Consider the following 16892-nt stretch of genomic DNA (forward strand, 5'->3'; position numbering starts at 1 on the left):
ATATCCCCCCATATATCCCATATATCCCCCATATAACCCCATATATTCCCTATATATCCCCCCATAACCACCCCATAACCACCCCATATGACCCAATATCCCCCCTTTATGACCCCATATCCCCCCATAACCACCCCATATCCCCCCACTGTGCCCCATAGCTGCCCCATATCCCTACATATCCCCCCATAACCACCCCATAACCCTCATATCCCCCCATAACCACCCCATAACCACCCCATATCCCCCCTATATGACCCCATAAGCCCCCAAACCCCCCCATAATCACCCCATAACCCCCGTTATCTACCCCATACTACCCCATAGCTACCCCATATCCCCCCATAACCACTCCATATCCCCCCTACATCACCCCATATCCCCCATATCTCCCCAAATCTCCCCATAACCAGCCCATATGCCCCCTATATGATCCCATAACCACCCCATATCCCCCCATATCCCCCCCATATGACCCCATAACCACCCCATATCCTCCCATATCCCCCCTATATGACCCCATATCCCCCTATATGACCCCATAACAACCCCATATGACCCCATAACCACCCCATATCCCCCCATAACCACCCCATATCCCCCCTATATGACCCCATATCCCCCCATAACCACCCCATATCCCCCTTATATGACCCTATATGACCCCATATCCCCCCAATATGACCCCATATCCCCCCATAACCACCCCATATCCCCCCATAACCACCCCATATCCTCCCATAACCACCCCATATCCCCCCATATATCCCATATATCCCCCATATAACCCCATATATTCCCTATATATCCCCCTATATCCCCCATACCTTGATGATGGGGGCCCCCCCCCGGACCCTCTCCCACTCTCCTTCCTCCTCCTCCTCCACCCCATATCCCCCCATATCACCCCACAATCACCCCATAACCACCCCATATGACCCAATATCCCCCCATAACCACCCCATATCCCCCCTATATGACCCCATATCCCCCCATAACCACCCCATATCCCCCCTATAGACCCCATATCCTCCCCATAACCACCCCATATCCCCCCCATATGACTCCATATCCCACCCTATCCCCCCATAACCACCCCATATCCCCCCATATCCCCCCCATATGACCCCATAACCACCCCATATCCCCCATATCCCCCCATTTCCCTCCCATATCCCCCCATAACCCCCCAATACCCCCCCATATGACCCCATAACCACCCCATATCCCCCCATATCCCCCCTATATGACCCCATATCCCCCTATATGACCCCATAACCACCCCATATGACCCCATAACCACCCCATATCCCCCCATAACCACCCCATATCCCCCCTATATGACCCCATATCCCCCCATAACCACCCCATATCCCCCTTATATGACCCTATATGACCCCATATCCCCCCATAACCACCCCCTATCCCCCCATATGACTCCATATCCCACCCTATCCCCCCATAACCACCCCATATCCCCCTATAACCCCCCCATAAGCACCCTATATGACCCCAAAACCACCCCATAACCCCCCTTAACCACCCCATATCCCCCTATAACCACCCTATATGATCCCATATCCCCCATATCCCCCCTATATGACCCCATAACCACCCCATATGACCCCATAACTGCCCCATATCCCCCCCATATGACCCCATATCCCCCCATAACCACCCCATATCCCCCCATAACCACCCCATATCCCCCCATAACCACCCCATATCCCCCCATATCCCCCCCATATGACCCCATAACCACCCCATATCCCCCCATAACCACCCCATATCCCCCCATATCCACCCCATATCCCCCCATATGACCCCATATCCCCCCATATCCCCCCCTTATCCCCCCATAACCACCCCATATGACCCCATATCCCCCCATAACCACCCCATATCCCCCCTATATGACCCCATATCCCCCCATAACCACCCCATATCCCCCTTATATGACCCTATATGGCACCATATCCCCCCATATTCCCCCATATCCCCCCATAACCACCCCCTATCCCCCCCATATGACTCCATATCCCACCCTATCCCCCCTTAACCACCCCATATCCTCCCATACAACCCTATATGACCCCATATACCCCATACCTTGATGATGGGGGCCCCCCCCCGGACCCTCTCCCACTCTCCTTCCTCCTCCTCCACCCCATATCCCCCCATAACCCCATAACCACCCCATATCCCCCTATAACCCCCCCATATCCCCCCATAAGCACCCTATATGACCCCCAAACCACCCCATAACCCCCCTTAACCACCCCATATCCCCCTATAACCACCCTATATGATCCCATATCCCCCATATCCCCCCTATATGACCCCATATCCCCCTATATGACCCCATAACCACCCCATATTCCCCCCTTATCCCCCCATAACCACCCCATATGACCCCATATCCCCCCTATATGACCCCATATCCCCCCATATCCCCCCATATGACCCCATAACCACCCCATACCTTGATGATGGGGGCGCCCCCCCGGACCCTCTCCCACTCTCCTTCCTCCTCCTCCTCCTCCTCCAGTCGCTGGCTCCGTCTGTGGGGTTTTTTCCTCCTCTCCTCCCGACGTCTCTCCCCACCTCGCTTCTCCTCCTCCCTATGGGGCAGATATGGGGTTATGGGGCTGAATAGGGTTGATATGGGGGGATATGGGGGGATATGGGGCAGTTATGGGGGGATATGGGGGGATATGGGGTCATATGGGGTGGTTATGGGGGGATATGAGGGGATATAGGGGGATATGGGGGGATATGGGGTCATATGGGGGGATTATGGGGGGATATGGGGGGGATATGGGGGGGATATGGGGTCATATAGGGGGGTTATGGGGGGATATGGGGTGATATGGGGTAGTTATGGGGTGGCTATGGGGTAGTATGGGGTAGATAAGGGGGGGATATGGGGTTATGGGGTGGATATGGGGGGATATGGGGCAGATATGGGGGGATATGGGGTGAATATGGGGGGATATGGGGCCAATATGGGGTTGTTATGGGGCTGAATAGGGTTAATATGGAACAGCTATGGGGGGAGATGGGGTCATATGGAGGGATATGGGGGGATATGGGGCAGATATGGGGGCATATGGGGTGGTTATGGGGTCATATGGGGGGGATATGGGGGGATATGGGGGGATATGGGGTGATATAGGGGGATTATGGGGTCATATAGGGCAGATATGGGGTCATATGGGGTGGATAAGGGGGGATATGGGGGGTTATGGGGCATATGGGGGGATATGGGCTGGTTATGGGGGGATATGGGGTGATTATGGGGTCATATAGTGCAGATATGGGGTCACATGGGGTGGTTATGGGGGGATATGGGGTGGTTATGGGGTCATATGGGGTGGATATGGGGGGATATGGGGTGGATATGGGGTGGTTATGGGGTCATATGGGGGGATATGGAGAGGTTATGGGGTATATGGGGGGATTGTGGGGGGACAGGGGGGGGCTATGGGGCAGAATAGGGGGGATATGGGGTTATGGGGTCATATGGGAGGATATGGGGTGGTTATGGGGTATATGGGGCAGATATGGGGGGATATGGGGTGGTTATGGGGTCATATGGGGGGATATGGGGGATATGGGGCACATGTGGGGCCCATATGGGGTGGTTATGGGGCTGAATAGGGTTGATATGGGGGGATATGGGGGGATATAGGGTCATATGGGGGGATATGGGGTGGTTATGGGGGGATATGGGGCACATGTGGGGCCCATATGGGGTTATGGGGCTGAATGGGGTTGATATCGGGGGATATGGGGGGATATAGGGTCATATGGGTGATATGGAGTGGTTATGGGGCTGAATAGGGTTGATATGGGGGGATATGGGATGGTTATGGGGGGATATGGGGTGGTTATGGGGGGATATGGGGTGGATATGGGGGTATATGGGGTGGATATGGGGGGATATGGGATGGTTATGATGTCATATGGGGGGATATGAGGTGGCTATAGGGGGATATGGGGTGGTTATGGGGCGGATATAGGGGGATATAGGGCAGATATGGGGCGGATATGGGGGGGTATAGGGCAGATATGGGGGGATATGGGGTGGTTATGGGGCGGATATAGGGGGATATAGGGCAGATATGGGGCGGATATGGGGGGATATGGGGCAGATATGAGGGGATATGGGGTGGTTATGGGGGGATACGGGGGGGATATGGGGTGGTTATGGGGTGGTTATGGGGGGATATGGTGTCATATAGGGGGGATATGGGGTGGTTATGGGGTCATATGGGAGGATATGGGGTGGTTATGGGGGGATATGGGGCACATGTGGGGCCCATATGGGGTGGTTATGGGGCTGAATAGGGTTGATATGGGGGGATATGGGGGAATATAGAGTCATATGGGGGGATATGGGGTGGTTATGGGGTCATATGGGGGGATATGGGGTGGTTATGGGGTCATATGGGGGGATTATGGGGGGACATGGGGGGGTTATGGGGCAGAATAGGGGGGATATGGGGTTATGGGGTCATATGGGAGGATATGGGGTGGTTATGGGGTATATGGGGCAGATATGGGGGGATATGGAGTGGTTATGGGGTCATATGGGGGGATATGGGGGATATGGGGCACATGTGGGGCCCATATGGGGTGGTTATGGGGCTGAATAGGGTTGATATGGGGGGATATGGGGGGATATAGGGTCATATGGGGGGATATGGGGTGGTTATGGGGGGATATGGGGCACATGTGGGGCCCATATGGGGTTATGGGGCTGAATGGGGTTGATATGGGGGGATATGGGGTCATATGGGGGGGTTAAGGGGGGTTATGGGGTCATATGGGGCAGATATGGGGGGATATAGGGTGGTTATGGGGTCATATGGGGCAGATATGGGGGGATATGGGGTGGTTATGGGGGGATATGGGGTCATATGGGGAGATATGGGGCTGAATAGGGTTGATATGGGGGGATATAGGGTCATATGGGGGGATATGGGGTGGTTATGGGGTCATATGGGGCAGATATGGGGGATATGGGGTGGTTATGGGGGGATATGGGGTCCTTATGGGGGGATATGAGGGGATATAGGGGGATATGGGGTCATATGGGGTGGATATGGGGGGATATGGGGCAGATATGGGGGGATATGGGGTGGTTATGGGGTGATACGGGGTCATATTGGGTGGATATGGGGGGATATGGGGTAATATAGGGGGGATATGGGGGGAAATGGGGAGATATGGGGTAGTTATGGGGTCATATGGGGTGGTTATGGGGGGATATGGGGGATACAGGGGGATATAGAGTAGATGTGGGGCAGATATGGGGTAGTTATGGGGCTGAATAGGGTTGATATGGGGGGATATGGGATGGTTATGGGGGATATGGGGTGGATATGGGGGGATATGGGGTGGTTATGGGGTCATATGGGGTGTTATGGGGCAGATATGGGTGGATATGGGGTGGTTATGGGGGTATATGGGGCTGAATAGGGTTAATATGGGGTGGTTATGGGGGATATGGGGTCATATGGGGGGGTTAAGGGGGGATATAGGGTGGTTATGGGGTTATATTGGGGGATATGGGGCGGCTATGGGGGGATATGGGGTGGTTATGAGGTCATATAGGGTGATATGGGGTGGCTATAGGGGGATATGGGGGGATATAGGAAGATAAGGGGAGATATGCGGTGGTTATGGGGTGGTTATGGGGGGATATTGGGGGGGATATGAGGGGATATGGGGGGATATGGGGCAGATATGGGGAGATATGGGGCAGGTATGGGGGGATATGGGGTGGTTATGGGGGGATATGGGGGATAGAGGGGGATATAGGGTGAATGTGGGGCAGATATGGGGTGGTTATGGGGCTCAATAGGGTTAATATGGGGGGACATGGGGGGATATAGGGTCATATGGGGGGATATGGGGTGGTTATGGGGGGATATGGGATGGTTATGGGGTCATATGGGGGATATGGGGCGGCTATGGGGGGATATAGGGTCATATGGGGGGATATGGGGCGGCTATGGGGGGATATAGGGTCATATGGGGGGATATGGGGCGGCTATGGGGGGATATGGGGTCCTTATGGGGGGATATGAGGGGATATAGGGGGATATGGGGGGATATGGGGTCATATGGGGTGGATATGGGGGGATATGGGGGGATATGGAGCAGCTATGGGGCAGATATGGGGGGATATGGAGTGGTTATGGGGTGATATGGAGTCATATTGGGTGGATATGGGGGGATATGGGGTAATATAGGGGGGATATGGGGGGATATGGGGTGATATGGGGTAGTTATGGGGTCATATGGGGTGGTTATGGGGGGATATGGGGGATACAGGGGGATATAGAGTGGATGTGGGGCAGATATGGGGTGGTTATGGGGCTGAATAGGGTTGATATGGGGGGATATGGGATGGTTATGGGGTCATATGGGGTGGATATGGGGGGATATGGGGTGGATATGGGGTGATATGGGGTGGTTATGGGGGGATATGGGGGGATATGGGGGGGGCTATGGGGCAGAATAGGGGGGATATGGAGCGGCTATGGGGGGATATGGGGTGGTTATGGGGGGATATGGGGCTACGGGGGGATATGAGGGGGATATGGGGTGATATAGGGGGATATAGGACAGATATGGAGCAGATATGGGGCAGATATGGGGGGATATGGGGTGGTTATGGGGGGATATAGGGGGTTATGAGGTCATATAGGGTGATATGGGGTGGCTATAGGGGGATATGGGGCGGCTATGGGGGGATATAGGGTCATATGGGGGGATATGGGGTGGTTATGGGGTCATATGGGGCAGATATGGGGGATATGCGGTGGTTATGGGGGGATATGGGGTCCTTATGGGGGGATATGGGGTGGATATGGGGGATATGGGGTGGATATGGGGGATATGGGGTGGATATGGGGGGATATGGGGTGGATATGGGGGGATATGGGGTGGATATGGGGGGTTATGGGGTGGTTATGGGGGGATATGGGGGGATATAGGAGAATATGGGGGGATGTGAGGTGGCTATGGGGGGATATGGGGTAGATATGGGGTGACATAGGGGGATATGGGGGGGTTATTGGGGGATATGGGGTTGGATATGGGGGGATATGGGCCATCTATGGGGCAGCTATGGGGCAGCTATGGGTCCCTATAGGATCTATGTGTTCTCTATGGGGTCACTGACTTCTTTAGGAACTTTGATGCCAGCGATGTGTATTTTCCTTCCTCTTCGTCCCAATGCATCTCTATGGGGCAGCTATGGGGTGTCTATGGGGCAGCTATGGGGTCTCTATGGGGCAGCTGTGGGGTCTCTATGGGTCGCTATGTGTCTCTATGGGTCTCTATGGGGCAGCTATGGGGTCTCTATGGGGTCTCTATGGGGCAGCTATGGGGTCTCTATGGGGCAGCTGTGGGGTCTCTATGGGTCGCTATGTGTCTCTATGGGTCTCTATGGGGCAGCTATGGGGTCTCTATGGGGTCTCTATGGGGCAGCTATGGGGTCTCTATGGGGTCATTATGGGGTCCCTATAGGTTATCTATGGGGCAGCTATGTGTTATCTATGGGGCAGCTATGGGGCAGCTATGGGGTCTCTATGGGGCAGCTATGGGGTCTCTATGGGGCAGCTATGGGGTGTCTATGAGGCAGCTATGGGGTCTCTATGAGGCAGCTATGGGGTCTCTATGGGGTCTCTATGGGTTATCTATGGGTCTCTGTGTGGCAGCTATGGGGTCTCTATGGGGTTTCTATGGGGTCTCTATGGGGTCCCTATGGGGTCTCTATGGGGCAGCTATGGGGTCTCTATGGGGTCTCTATGGGGTTTCTATGGGGTCTCTATGGGGTCTCTATGGGGTCTCTATGGGGCAGCTATGGGGTCTCTATGGGGTCTCTATGGGGCAGCTATGGGGTCTCTATGGGGTCTCTATGGGGTCTCTATGGGGCAGCTATGGGGTCTCTATGGGGTCATTATGGGGTCTCTATGTGTTATCTATGGGGTCTCTATGGGGCCATTATGGGGTCCCTATAGGATCTCTATGGGGTCCTTATGGGGTCTTTATAGGATCTCTATGTGTTATCTATGGGGTCTCTATGGGGTCTCTATGGGTCTCAATGGAACTCAATGGAACCCTATGGGGTCTCTATGGGGCAGCTATGGGTCCCTATAGGGTCTCTATGTGTTATCTATGGGGTCCCTATGGGGTCTCTATGGGGTCTCTATGGGTTGTCTATGGGGCAGCTATGGGGTCTCTATGGGGTCATTATGGGGTCCCTATAGGATCTCTATGGGGTCTCTATGGGGTCTTTATAGGGTCTTTATAGGGTCCCTATGGGATCTCTATGGGGTCTCTATGGGGTCTTTATAGGGTCTTTATAGGGTCCCTATGGGATCTCTATGGGGTCTCTATGGGGTCTTTATAGGGTCCCTATAGGATCTCTATGGGGTCTTTATAGGGTCTTTATAGGGTCCCTATAGGATCTCTATGGGGTCTCAATGGGGTCAATATGGGGTCCCTATAGGATCTCTATGGGGTCCCTATAGGATCTCTATGTGGTCTCTATGGGGTCATTATGGGGTCTCTATGTGTTATCTATGGGGCAGCTATGGGGTCTCTATGGGGTCTCTATAGGGTCTCTATGGGGTCTCTATGGGGTCCCTATAGGATCTCTATGGGGTCTTTATAGGGTCTCTATGGGGTCTCTATGGGGCAGCTATGGGGTCTCTATGGGGTCTCTATGGGGCAGCTATGGGGTCTCTAAGGGGTCCCTATGGGTCTCAATGGAACTCAATGGAACTGAATGGAACTCAATGGATCTCAATGGAACCCTATGGGGTCTCTATGGGGTCTCTATGTGTTATCTATGGGGCAGTTATGGGGTTTCTATGGGTCTCTATGGGTCTCTATGGGGTCACTGACTTCTTTAGGAACTTGGACGCCAGTGATGTGTATTTTCCTTCCTCTTCGTCCCAATGCATCTCTATGGGGCAGCTATGGGGTCTCTATGGGGCAGCTATGGGGTCTCTATGGGGCAGCTATGGGGTCTCTATGGGGTCATTATGGGGTCTCTATGGGGTCTCTATGGGGCAGCTATGGGGTCTCTATGGGGTCTCTATGGGGCAGCTATGGGGTCTCTATGGGGTCATTATGGGGTCTCTATGGGGTCTCTATGGGGCAGCTATGGGGTCTCTATGGGGTCTCTATGGGGCAGCTATGGGGTCTCTATGGGGTCATTATGGGGTCTCTATGGGGTCTCTATGGGGCAGCTATGGGGTCTCTAGGGGTCCCTATGGGTCTCAATGGATCTCAATGGAACTGAATGGATCTCAATGGGTCCCTATGGGGTCTTTATAGGGTCTCTATGGGGCAGCTATGGGCCATCTATGGGGCAGCTATGGGGCAGTCATGGGGTCTCTATGGGGCAGCTATGGGTTCTCTAAAGGGTCCCTATGGAACTCAACAGATTTCAATGGAACCCTATGGGGTCTTTATAGGGTCCCTATAGGTTATCTATGGGGCAGCTATGTGTTATCTATGGGGCAGCTATGGGGCAGCTATGGGGTCTCTATGGGGTCACTGACTTCTTTAGGAACTTTGATGCCAGTGATGTGTATTTTCCTTCCTCTTCGTCCCAATGCATCTCTATGGGGCAGCTATGGGGTCTCTATGGGGCAGCTATGGGGTCTCTATGGGGCAGCTATGGGGTCTCTATGGGGTCCCTATGGGGTCTCTATGGGGTCTCTATGGGGTCTCTATGTGTTATCTATGGGGCAGTTATGGGGTTTCTATGGGTCTCTATGGGTCTCTATGGGTCTCTATGGGTCTCTATGGGTCTCTATGGGTCTCTATGGGGTCACTGACTTCTTTAGGAACTTTGATGCCAGCGATGTGTATTTTCCTTCCTCTTCGTCCGACTCCGAGTCCGTCCCGGATCCAGAGCTGCCCCATTCCTCCGAGTCCGACGCCTCCGAGTCCTCAGAGTCCTATGGGGCAGACCCACAAGTCACCCCATAGATATCCCATAACACCCCATAGATACCCCATAGATATCCCATAACACCCCATAGATATCCCATAACACCCCATAGAGACCCTAAAGCTCCCCCCATTCCTCCGAGTCCGACGCCTCCGAGTCCTCTGAGTCCTATGGGGCAGACCCACAAGTCACCCCATAGGGCCCCATAGGGTCCAATAGGGTCCCCTGCCCCATAAGTGCCCCTATGCCATAGCACCCCATAGGGCCCCCCAAGAGCCCCCAGCCCCATAAGAGCCCCATAAGTGCCCCCAGCCCCATAAGTACCCCATAGGGCCCTATATGTGCCCCCAGCCCCATAAGAGCCCTCAGCCCCATAAGTGCCCCATAGGGCCCCCATAGGGCTCTATAGGGCCCCCTGCCCCATAAGTGCCCCATAGGGCCCCATAAGGCCCCTTAGGGTCCCATAGGGCCCCCTGCCCCATAAGTGTCCCATAGGGGCCCATAAGTGCCCCATAGGGCCCCCAGCCCCATAAGTGCCCCCTCCCCCCATTCCTCCGAGTCTGACGCCTCCGAGTCCTCAGAGTCCTATGGGGCAGACCCACAAGTCACCCCATAGATATCCCATAACACCCCATAGATATCCCATAACACCCCATAGATATCCCATAACACCCCATAGAGACCCTAAAGCTCCCCCCATTCCTCCGAGTCCGACGCTTCCGAGTCCTCAGAGTCCTATGGGGCAGACCCACAAGTCACCCCATAGATATCCCATAACACCCCATAGATATCCCATAACACCCCATAGAAACCCCATAGATATCCCATAACACCCCATAGATATCCCATAACACCCCATAGATATCCCATAACACCCCATAGAGACCCTAAAGCTCCCCCCATTCCTCCGAGTCCGACGCCTCCGAGTCCTCAGAGTCCTATGGGGCAGACCCACAAGTCACCCTATAGGGCCACCCCATAGGGCCCCATAGGATTCCATAGGGTCCCATAGGGTTCTATAGGGCCCCCAGCCCCATAAGTGCCCCCATGCTCCCCCCATTCCTCCGAGTCCGACGCCTCCGAGTCCTCCGAGTCCTATGGGGCAGACCCACAAGTCACCCTATAGGGCCCCATAGGGTCCCATAAGGTTCCATAGGGCCCCATAGGGTTCTATAGGGCCCCTAGCCCCATAAGTGCCCCCTCCCCCCATTCCTCCGAGTCCGACGCCTCCGAGTCCTCAGAGTCCTATGGGGCAGACCCACAAGTAAACCTATAGGGCCACCCCATAGGGCCCCATAGGATTCCATAGGGTCCCATAGGGTTCTATAGGGCCCCCAGCCCCATAAGTGCCCCCAGCCCCATAAGTGCCCCCTCCCCCCATTCCTCCGAGTCCGACGCCTCCGAGTCCTCCGACTCCTATGGGGCAGACCCACAAGTAAACCCTATAGGGCCCCATAGATATCCAATAACACCCCATTGATATCCCATAACATAGAAATCCCATTGAGATACATAGAGACCCCATAGAAACCCCATAGAGCCCCACAGAGCCCCATAGAGACCCATAAGTGCCCCATAGGGCCCCCAGCCCCATAAGTACCCCATAGGGCCCCATAAGAGCCCCCAGCCCCATAAGTGCCCCATAAGGCCCCATAGGGTCCCATATGGCCCCCAGCCCCATAAGTGTCCCATAGGGGCCCGTAAGTGCCCCATAGGGCCCCCAGCCCCATATGTGCCCCATAGGGCCCCATACGGCCCCCAGCCCCATAAGTGCCCCATAAATGCCCCATAGGGCCCCATAAGTGCCCCCTGCCCCATAAGTGCCCCATAGGGCCCCATAAGTGCCCCATAGGGCCTCCAGCCCCATAAGTGCCCCATAGAGCCCCATAAGTGCCCCTGCCCCATAAGTGCCCCTAACCCACAAGTAAATCCATAGGGCCCCATAAGTGCCCCCTGCCCCATAAGTACCTTCCCCCCTCCCAGCCCCATAAGTGCCCCATAACTGCCCCATAGGGCCCCATAACTGCCCCATAAGTGCCCCCAGCCCCATAAGTGCCCCATAGGGCCCCATAACTACCTCATAGGGCCCCATAACTACCCCATATGGTCCCATAAATGCCCCATAGGGCCCCATAACTGCCCCATAAGTGCCCCATAGGGCCCCCAGCCCCATAAGTGCCCCATAGGGCCCCATAAGTGCCCCCAGCCCCATAAGTGCCCCATAAGGCCCCATAAGTGCCCCATAAGTGCCCCCAGCCCCATAAGTGCCCCATAAGTGCCCCCATAAGGCCCCATAACTGCCCCATAGGGCCCCATAACTGCCCCATAACTGCCCCATAGGGCCCCATAAGTGCCCCATAAGTGCCCCCAGCCCCATAAGTGCCCCCAGCCCCATAAGTGCCCCATAAGGCCCCATAAGTGCCCCATAGGGCCCCATAAGTGCCCCATAAGTGACTCCAGCCCCATATGTGCCCCCCCTCCCAGCCCCATAAGAGCCCCCAGCCCCATAAGTGTCTCATAGGGACCCCATAGGGCTCTATAGGGCCCCCAGCCCCTTAAGTGCCCCATAAGTGCCCCATAGGGCCCCATAAGTGCCCCCAGCCCCATAACTGCCCCATAGGGCCCCATAACTGCCCCATAACTGCCCCATAAGTTCCCCCAGCCCCATAACTGCCCCATAGGGCCCCATAACTGCCCCATAAGTGCCCCCAGCCCCATAAGTGCCCCATAAGTGCCCCCAGCCCCATAAGTGCCGTGCCCCACCTCGGATCTCTTTGCTCTCCCCCCATCTTTCTTCTTGAGGAAGGCGGCAGCACCGAGACCATCGTCATCATCATCCCCAGAGCTGGACGAGCCTGGAAACCCCATAGGAACATATAGGGACCCCATAGGAACATATAGGGACACATAGGGACCCCATAGGAACATATAGGGACCCCATAGGGACATATAGGGACACATAGAGACATATAGGGACCCCATAGGAACATATAGGGACCCCATAGGGACATATAGGGACCCCATAGGGACATATAGGGACCCCATAGGGACATATAGGGACCCCATAGGAACATATAGGGACCCCATAGGGACATATAGGGACCCCATAGAGACCCCATAGGGACACATAGAGACCCATAGGAACATATAGGGACCCCATAGGGACCCATAGGAACATATAGGGACCCCATAGGGACATATAGGGACCCCATAGGAACATATAGGGACCCCATAGGGACATATAGGGACCCCATAGGAACATATAGGGACACATAGAGACATATAGGGACCCCATAGGGACCCCATAGAGACACATAGAGACACATAGAGACCATCGTCATCATCATCCCCAGAGCTGGACGAGCCTGGAAACCCCATAGAAACATATAGGGACCCCATAGGAACATATAGGGACCCATAGAGACCCATAGAGACACATAGGGACCTATAGGGATCTATAGGGATCCCATAGAGACCCCATAGAGATACATAGGGACCCATAGGGACCCATAGGGACCATCGTCATCATCATCCCCAGAGCTGGACGAGCCTGAAAAACCCCATAGGAACATATAGGGACCCCATAGGGACATATAGGGATCCCATAGGGACACATAGGGACACATAGAGACATATAGGGACCCCATAGAGACACATAGGGACACATAGAGACACATAGGGACACATAGGGACCCCATAGGGACACATAGGGACCCATAGGGACACATAGGGACCCATAGGGACACATAGGGACACATAGGGACCCCATAGAAACATATAGGGACCCATAGGGATCTATAGGGACACATAGGGACCCATAGAGACACATAGGGACACATAGAGACCCCATAGGGACACATAGGGACCCCATAGGGACACATAGAGACACATAGGGACATATACAGAACCATTGAGACCCATAGGGACACATAGGGACCCAATAGGGACATATAGGGACCCATAGGGACATATAGGGACACATAGGGACACACAGGGACACATAGGGACCATCGTCATCATCATCCCCAGAGCTGGACGAGCCTGAAAACCCCATAGAAACCCCATAGAAACATATAGGGACACATAGAGACCCCATAGGGACATATAGGGACACATAGAGATACATAGAGACATATAGGGACACATAGGGACCCCATAGGGACATATACAGACCCCATAGAGACCCCACAGAGACATATAGGGACACATAGGGACCCCATAGGGACACATAGAGACCCCATAGGGACACACAGGGACCCATAGGGACCCCATAGGGACACACAGGGACCCATAGGGACACATAGGGACCCATAGGGATACATAGGGACACATAGGGACCCCATAGAAACATATAGGGACCCATAGAGACATATAGGGACACATAGAGACCCCATAGAGACCATCTTCATCATCATCCCCAGAGCTGGACGAGCCAGAAAAACCCCATAGAAACCCCATAGAAACATATAGGGACCCCATAGGAACATATAGGGACCCATAGGGACACATAGAGACACATAGGGACACATAGGGACACATAGGGACACATAGAGACATATAGGGACCCCATAGAGACCCCATAGGGACATATAGGGACCCCATAGGGACACATAGGGACCCCATAGGAACATATAGGGACACATAGAGACCCCATAGGGACCCATAGGGACACATAGGGACCCATAGAGACCCATAGGGACCCACAGAGACCCATAGGGAGACATAGGGACATATAAGGGACACACAGAGACCCCATAGGGACACATAGAGACCCCATAGAAACATATAGGGACCCCATAGAGACATATAGGGACACATTGAGACCCCATAGGGACACACAGGGACCCCATAGGAACATATAGGGACACATAGGGACCCCATAGGGACCCACAGGGACCCATAGGGACACATAGAGACATATAGAGACACATAGGGACACATAGGGACCCATAGGGACACATAGGGACACATAGAGACACATAGGGACCCCATAGAGACCCCATAGAGACACATAGAGACCCATAGGGACACACAGGGACCCATAGGGACATATAGGGACCATCGTCATCATCATCCCCAGAGCTGGACGAGCCTGAAAATCCCCAGAGCTGGACGAGCCTGAAAAACCCCATAGAAACATATAGAGACCCCATAGAGACATATAGGGACCCCATAGGAACATATAGGGACCTCATAGGGACATATAGGGACACATAGAGACCCCATAGGGACCCATAGGGACCATCGTCATCATCATCCCCAGAGCTGGACGAGCCTGGAAACCCCATAGGAACATATAGGGACATATAGGGACATATAGGGACATATAGGGACATATAGGGACCCATAGAGACATATAGGGACCCCATAGGAACATATAGGGACCCCATAGGGACATATAGGGACCCCATAGAGACATATAGGGACCCCATAGGAACATATAGGGACCCCATAGAGACATATAGGGACCCCATAGAGACCCCATAGGGACACATAGAGACCCATAGGAACATATAGGGACCCCATAGGGACCCATAGGAACATATAGGGACCCCATAGGAACATATAGGGACCCATTGAGACCCATAGGGACACATAGAGACCCACAGGGACACATAGAGACCCCATAGAGACCCACAGGGACACATAGAGACCCCATAGAGACCCACAGGGACACATAGGGACCCATAGGGACCCATAGGGACACATAGGGACCCCATAGAGACTCATAGGGACCCCATAGAGACCTATAGAGACCCATAGGGACCCATAGGGACACACAGAGACATATAGGGACACATAGAGACCCCATAGAGACCCACAGGGACCCATAGAGACCATCGTCATCATCATCCCCAGAGCTGGACGAGCCTGGAAACCCCATAGAAACCCCATAGGAACATACAGGGACCCCATAGGAACATATAGGGACCCCATAGGGACCCCATAGGGACCCACAGGGACCCATAGGGACACATAGAGACATATAGAGACACATAGGGACACATAGGGACACATAGGGACACATAGGGACCCCATAGAGACCCCATAGGGACATATAGGGACCCATAGGAACACATAGGGACCCCATAGGAACATATAGGGACCCATTGAGACCCATAGGGACACATAGAGACCCATAGGGACACATAGAGACCCCATAGAGACCCACAGGGACACATAGGGACCCATAGGGACACATAGGGACACACAGGGACCCCATAGAGACACATAGGGACCCCATAGAGACCTATAGAGACCCATAGGGACCCATAGGGACACATAGAGACCCATAGGGACCCCAGAGGGACATATAGGGACCCATAGAGACCCATAGGGACCATCGTCATCATCATCCCCAGAGCTGGACGAGCCTGAAAACCCCATAGGAACATATAGGGACATATAGGGACCCCATAGAGACCCCATAGGGACATACAGGGACACATAGAGACATATAGGGACCCCATAGGGACCCATAGGGACATATAGGAACCCCATAGGAACATATAGGGACCCCATAGGAACATATAGGGACCCCATAGAGACCCCATAGAGACATATAGGGACCCCATAGGAACATATAGGGACCCCATAGGAACATATAGGGACCCCATAGGAACATATAGAGACATATAGGGACCCCATAGGAACATATAGGGACCCCATAGGAACATATAGGGACCCCATAGAGACATATAGGGACCCCATAGGGACATATAGGGACCCCATAGGAACATATAGGGACCCCATAGGGACATATAGGGACACATAGAGACCCCATAGGGACACATAGAGACCCATAGGAACATATAGGGACCCCATAGGAACATATAGGGACCCCATAGAGACCCCATAGAGACATATAGGGACCCCATAGGAACATATAGGGACCCCATAGGAACATATA

At 53.9% G+C, this 16892-nt stretch overlaps 1 protein-coding gene across 22 annotated transcripts in view; it reads right to left on the reverse strand.

Annotated features, from left to right (window-relative positions):
- Positions 1 to 16892, reverse strand: part of LOC107307490 (eukaryotic translation initiation factor 3 subunit C-like) — a 186435-nt gene that overhangs the window by 129880 nt on the left and 39663 nt on the right. For all 22 annotated transcript variants that reach the window (XR_014935227.1, XR_014935228.1, XM_085518252.1 and 19 more), the window contains 3 exons: positions 12746 to 12837; positions 9868 to 9989; positions 2483 to 2621 (listed from right to left, as the gene is read on the reverse strand). Coding sequence is in view for 20 of the 22 variants with exons in the window: in XM_085518252.1 (XP_085374378.1) it covers positions 2483 to 2621; positions 9868 to 9989; positions 12746 to 12837 (353 nt within the window). In the remaining 2 variants the exon portion in view is untranslated. The remainder of the gene's footprint in view (positions 1 to 2482; positions 2622 to 9867; positions 9990 to 12745; positions 12838 to 16892) is intronic.

Source organism: Coturnix japonica, chromosome 17 (assembly GCF_054131305.1).
Source record: "Coturnix japonica strain WE chromosome 17, WE-NBRP24, whole genome shotgun sequence".
Lineage (NCBI taxonomy): Eukaryota > Metazoa > Chordata > Aves > Galliformes > Phasianidae > Coturnix > Coturnix japonica.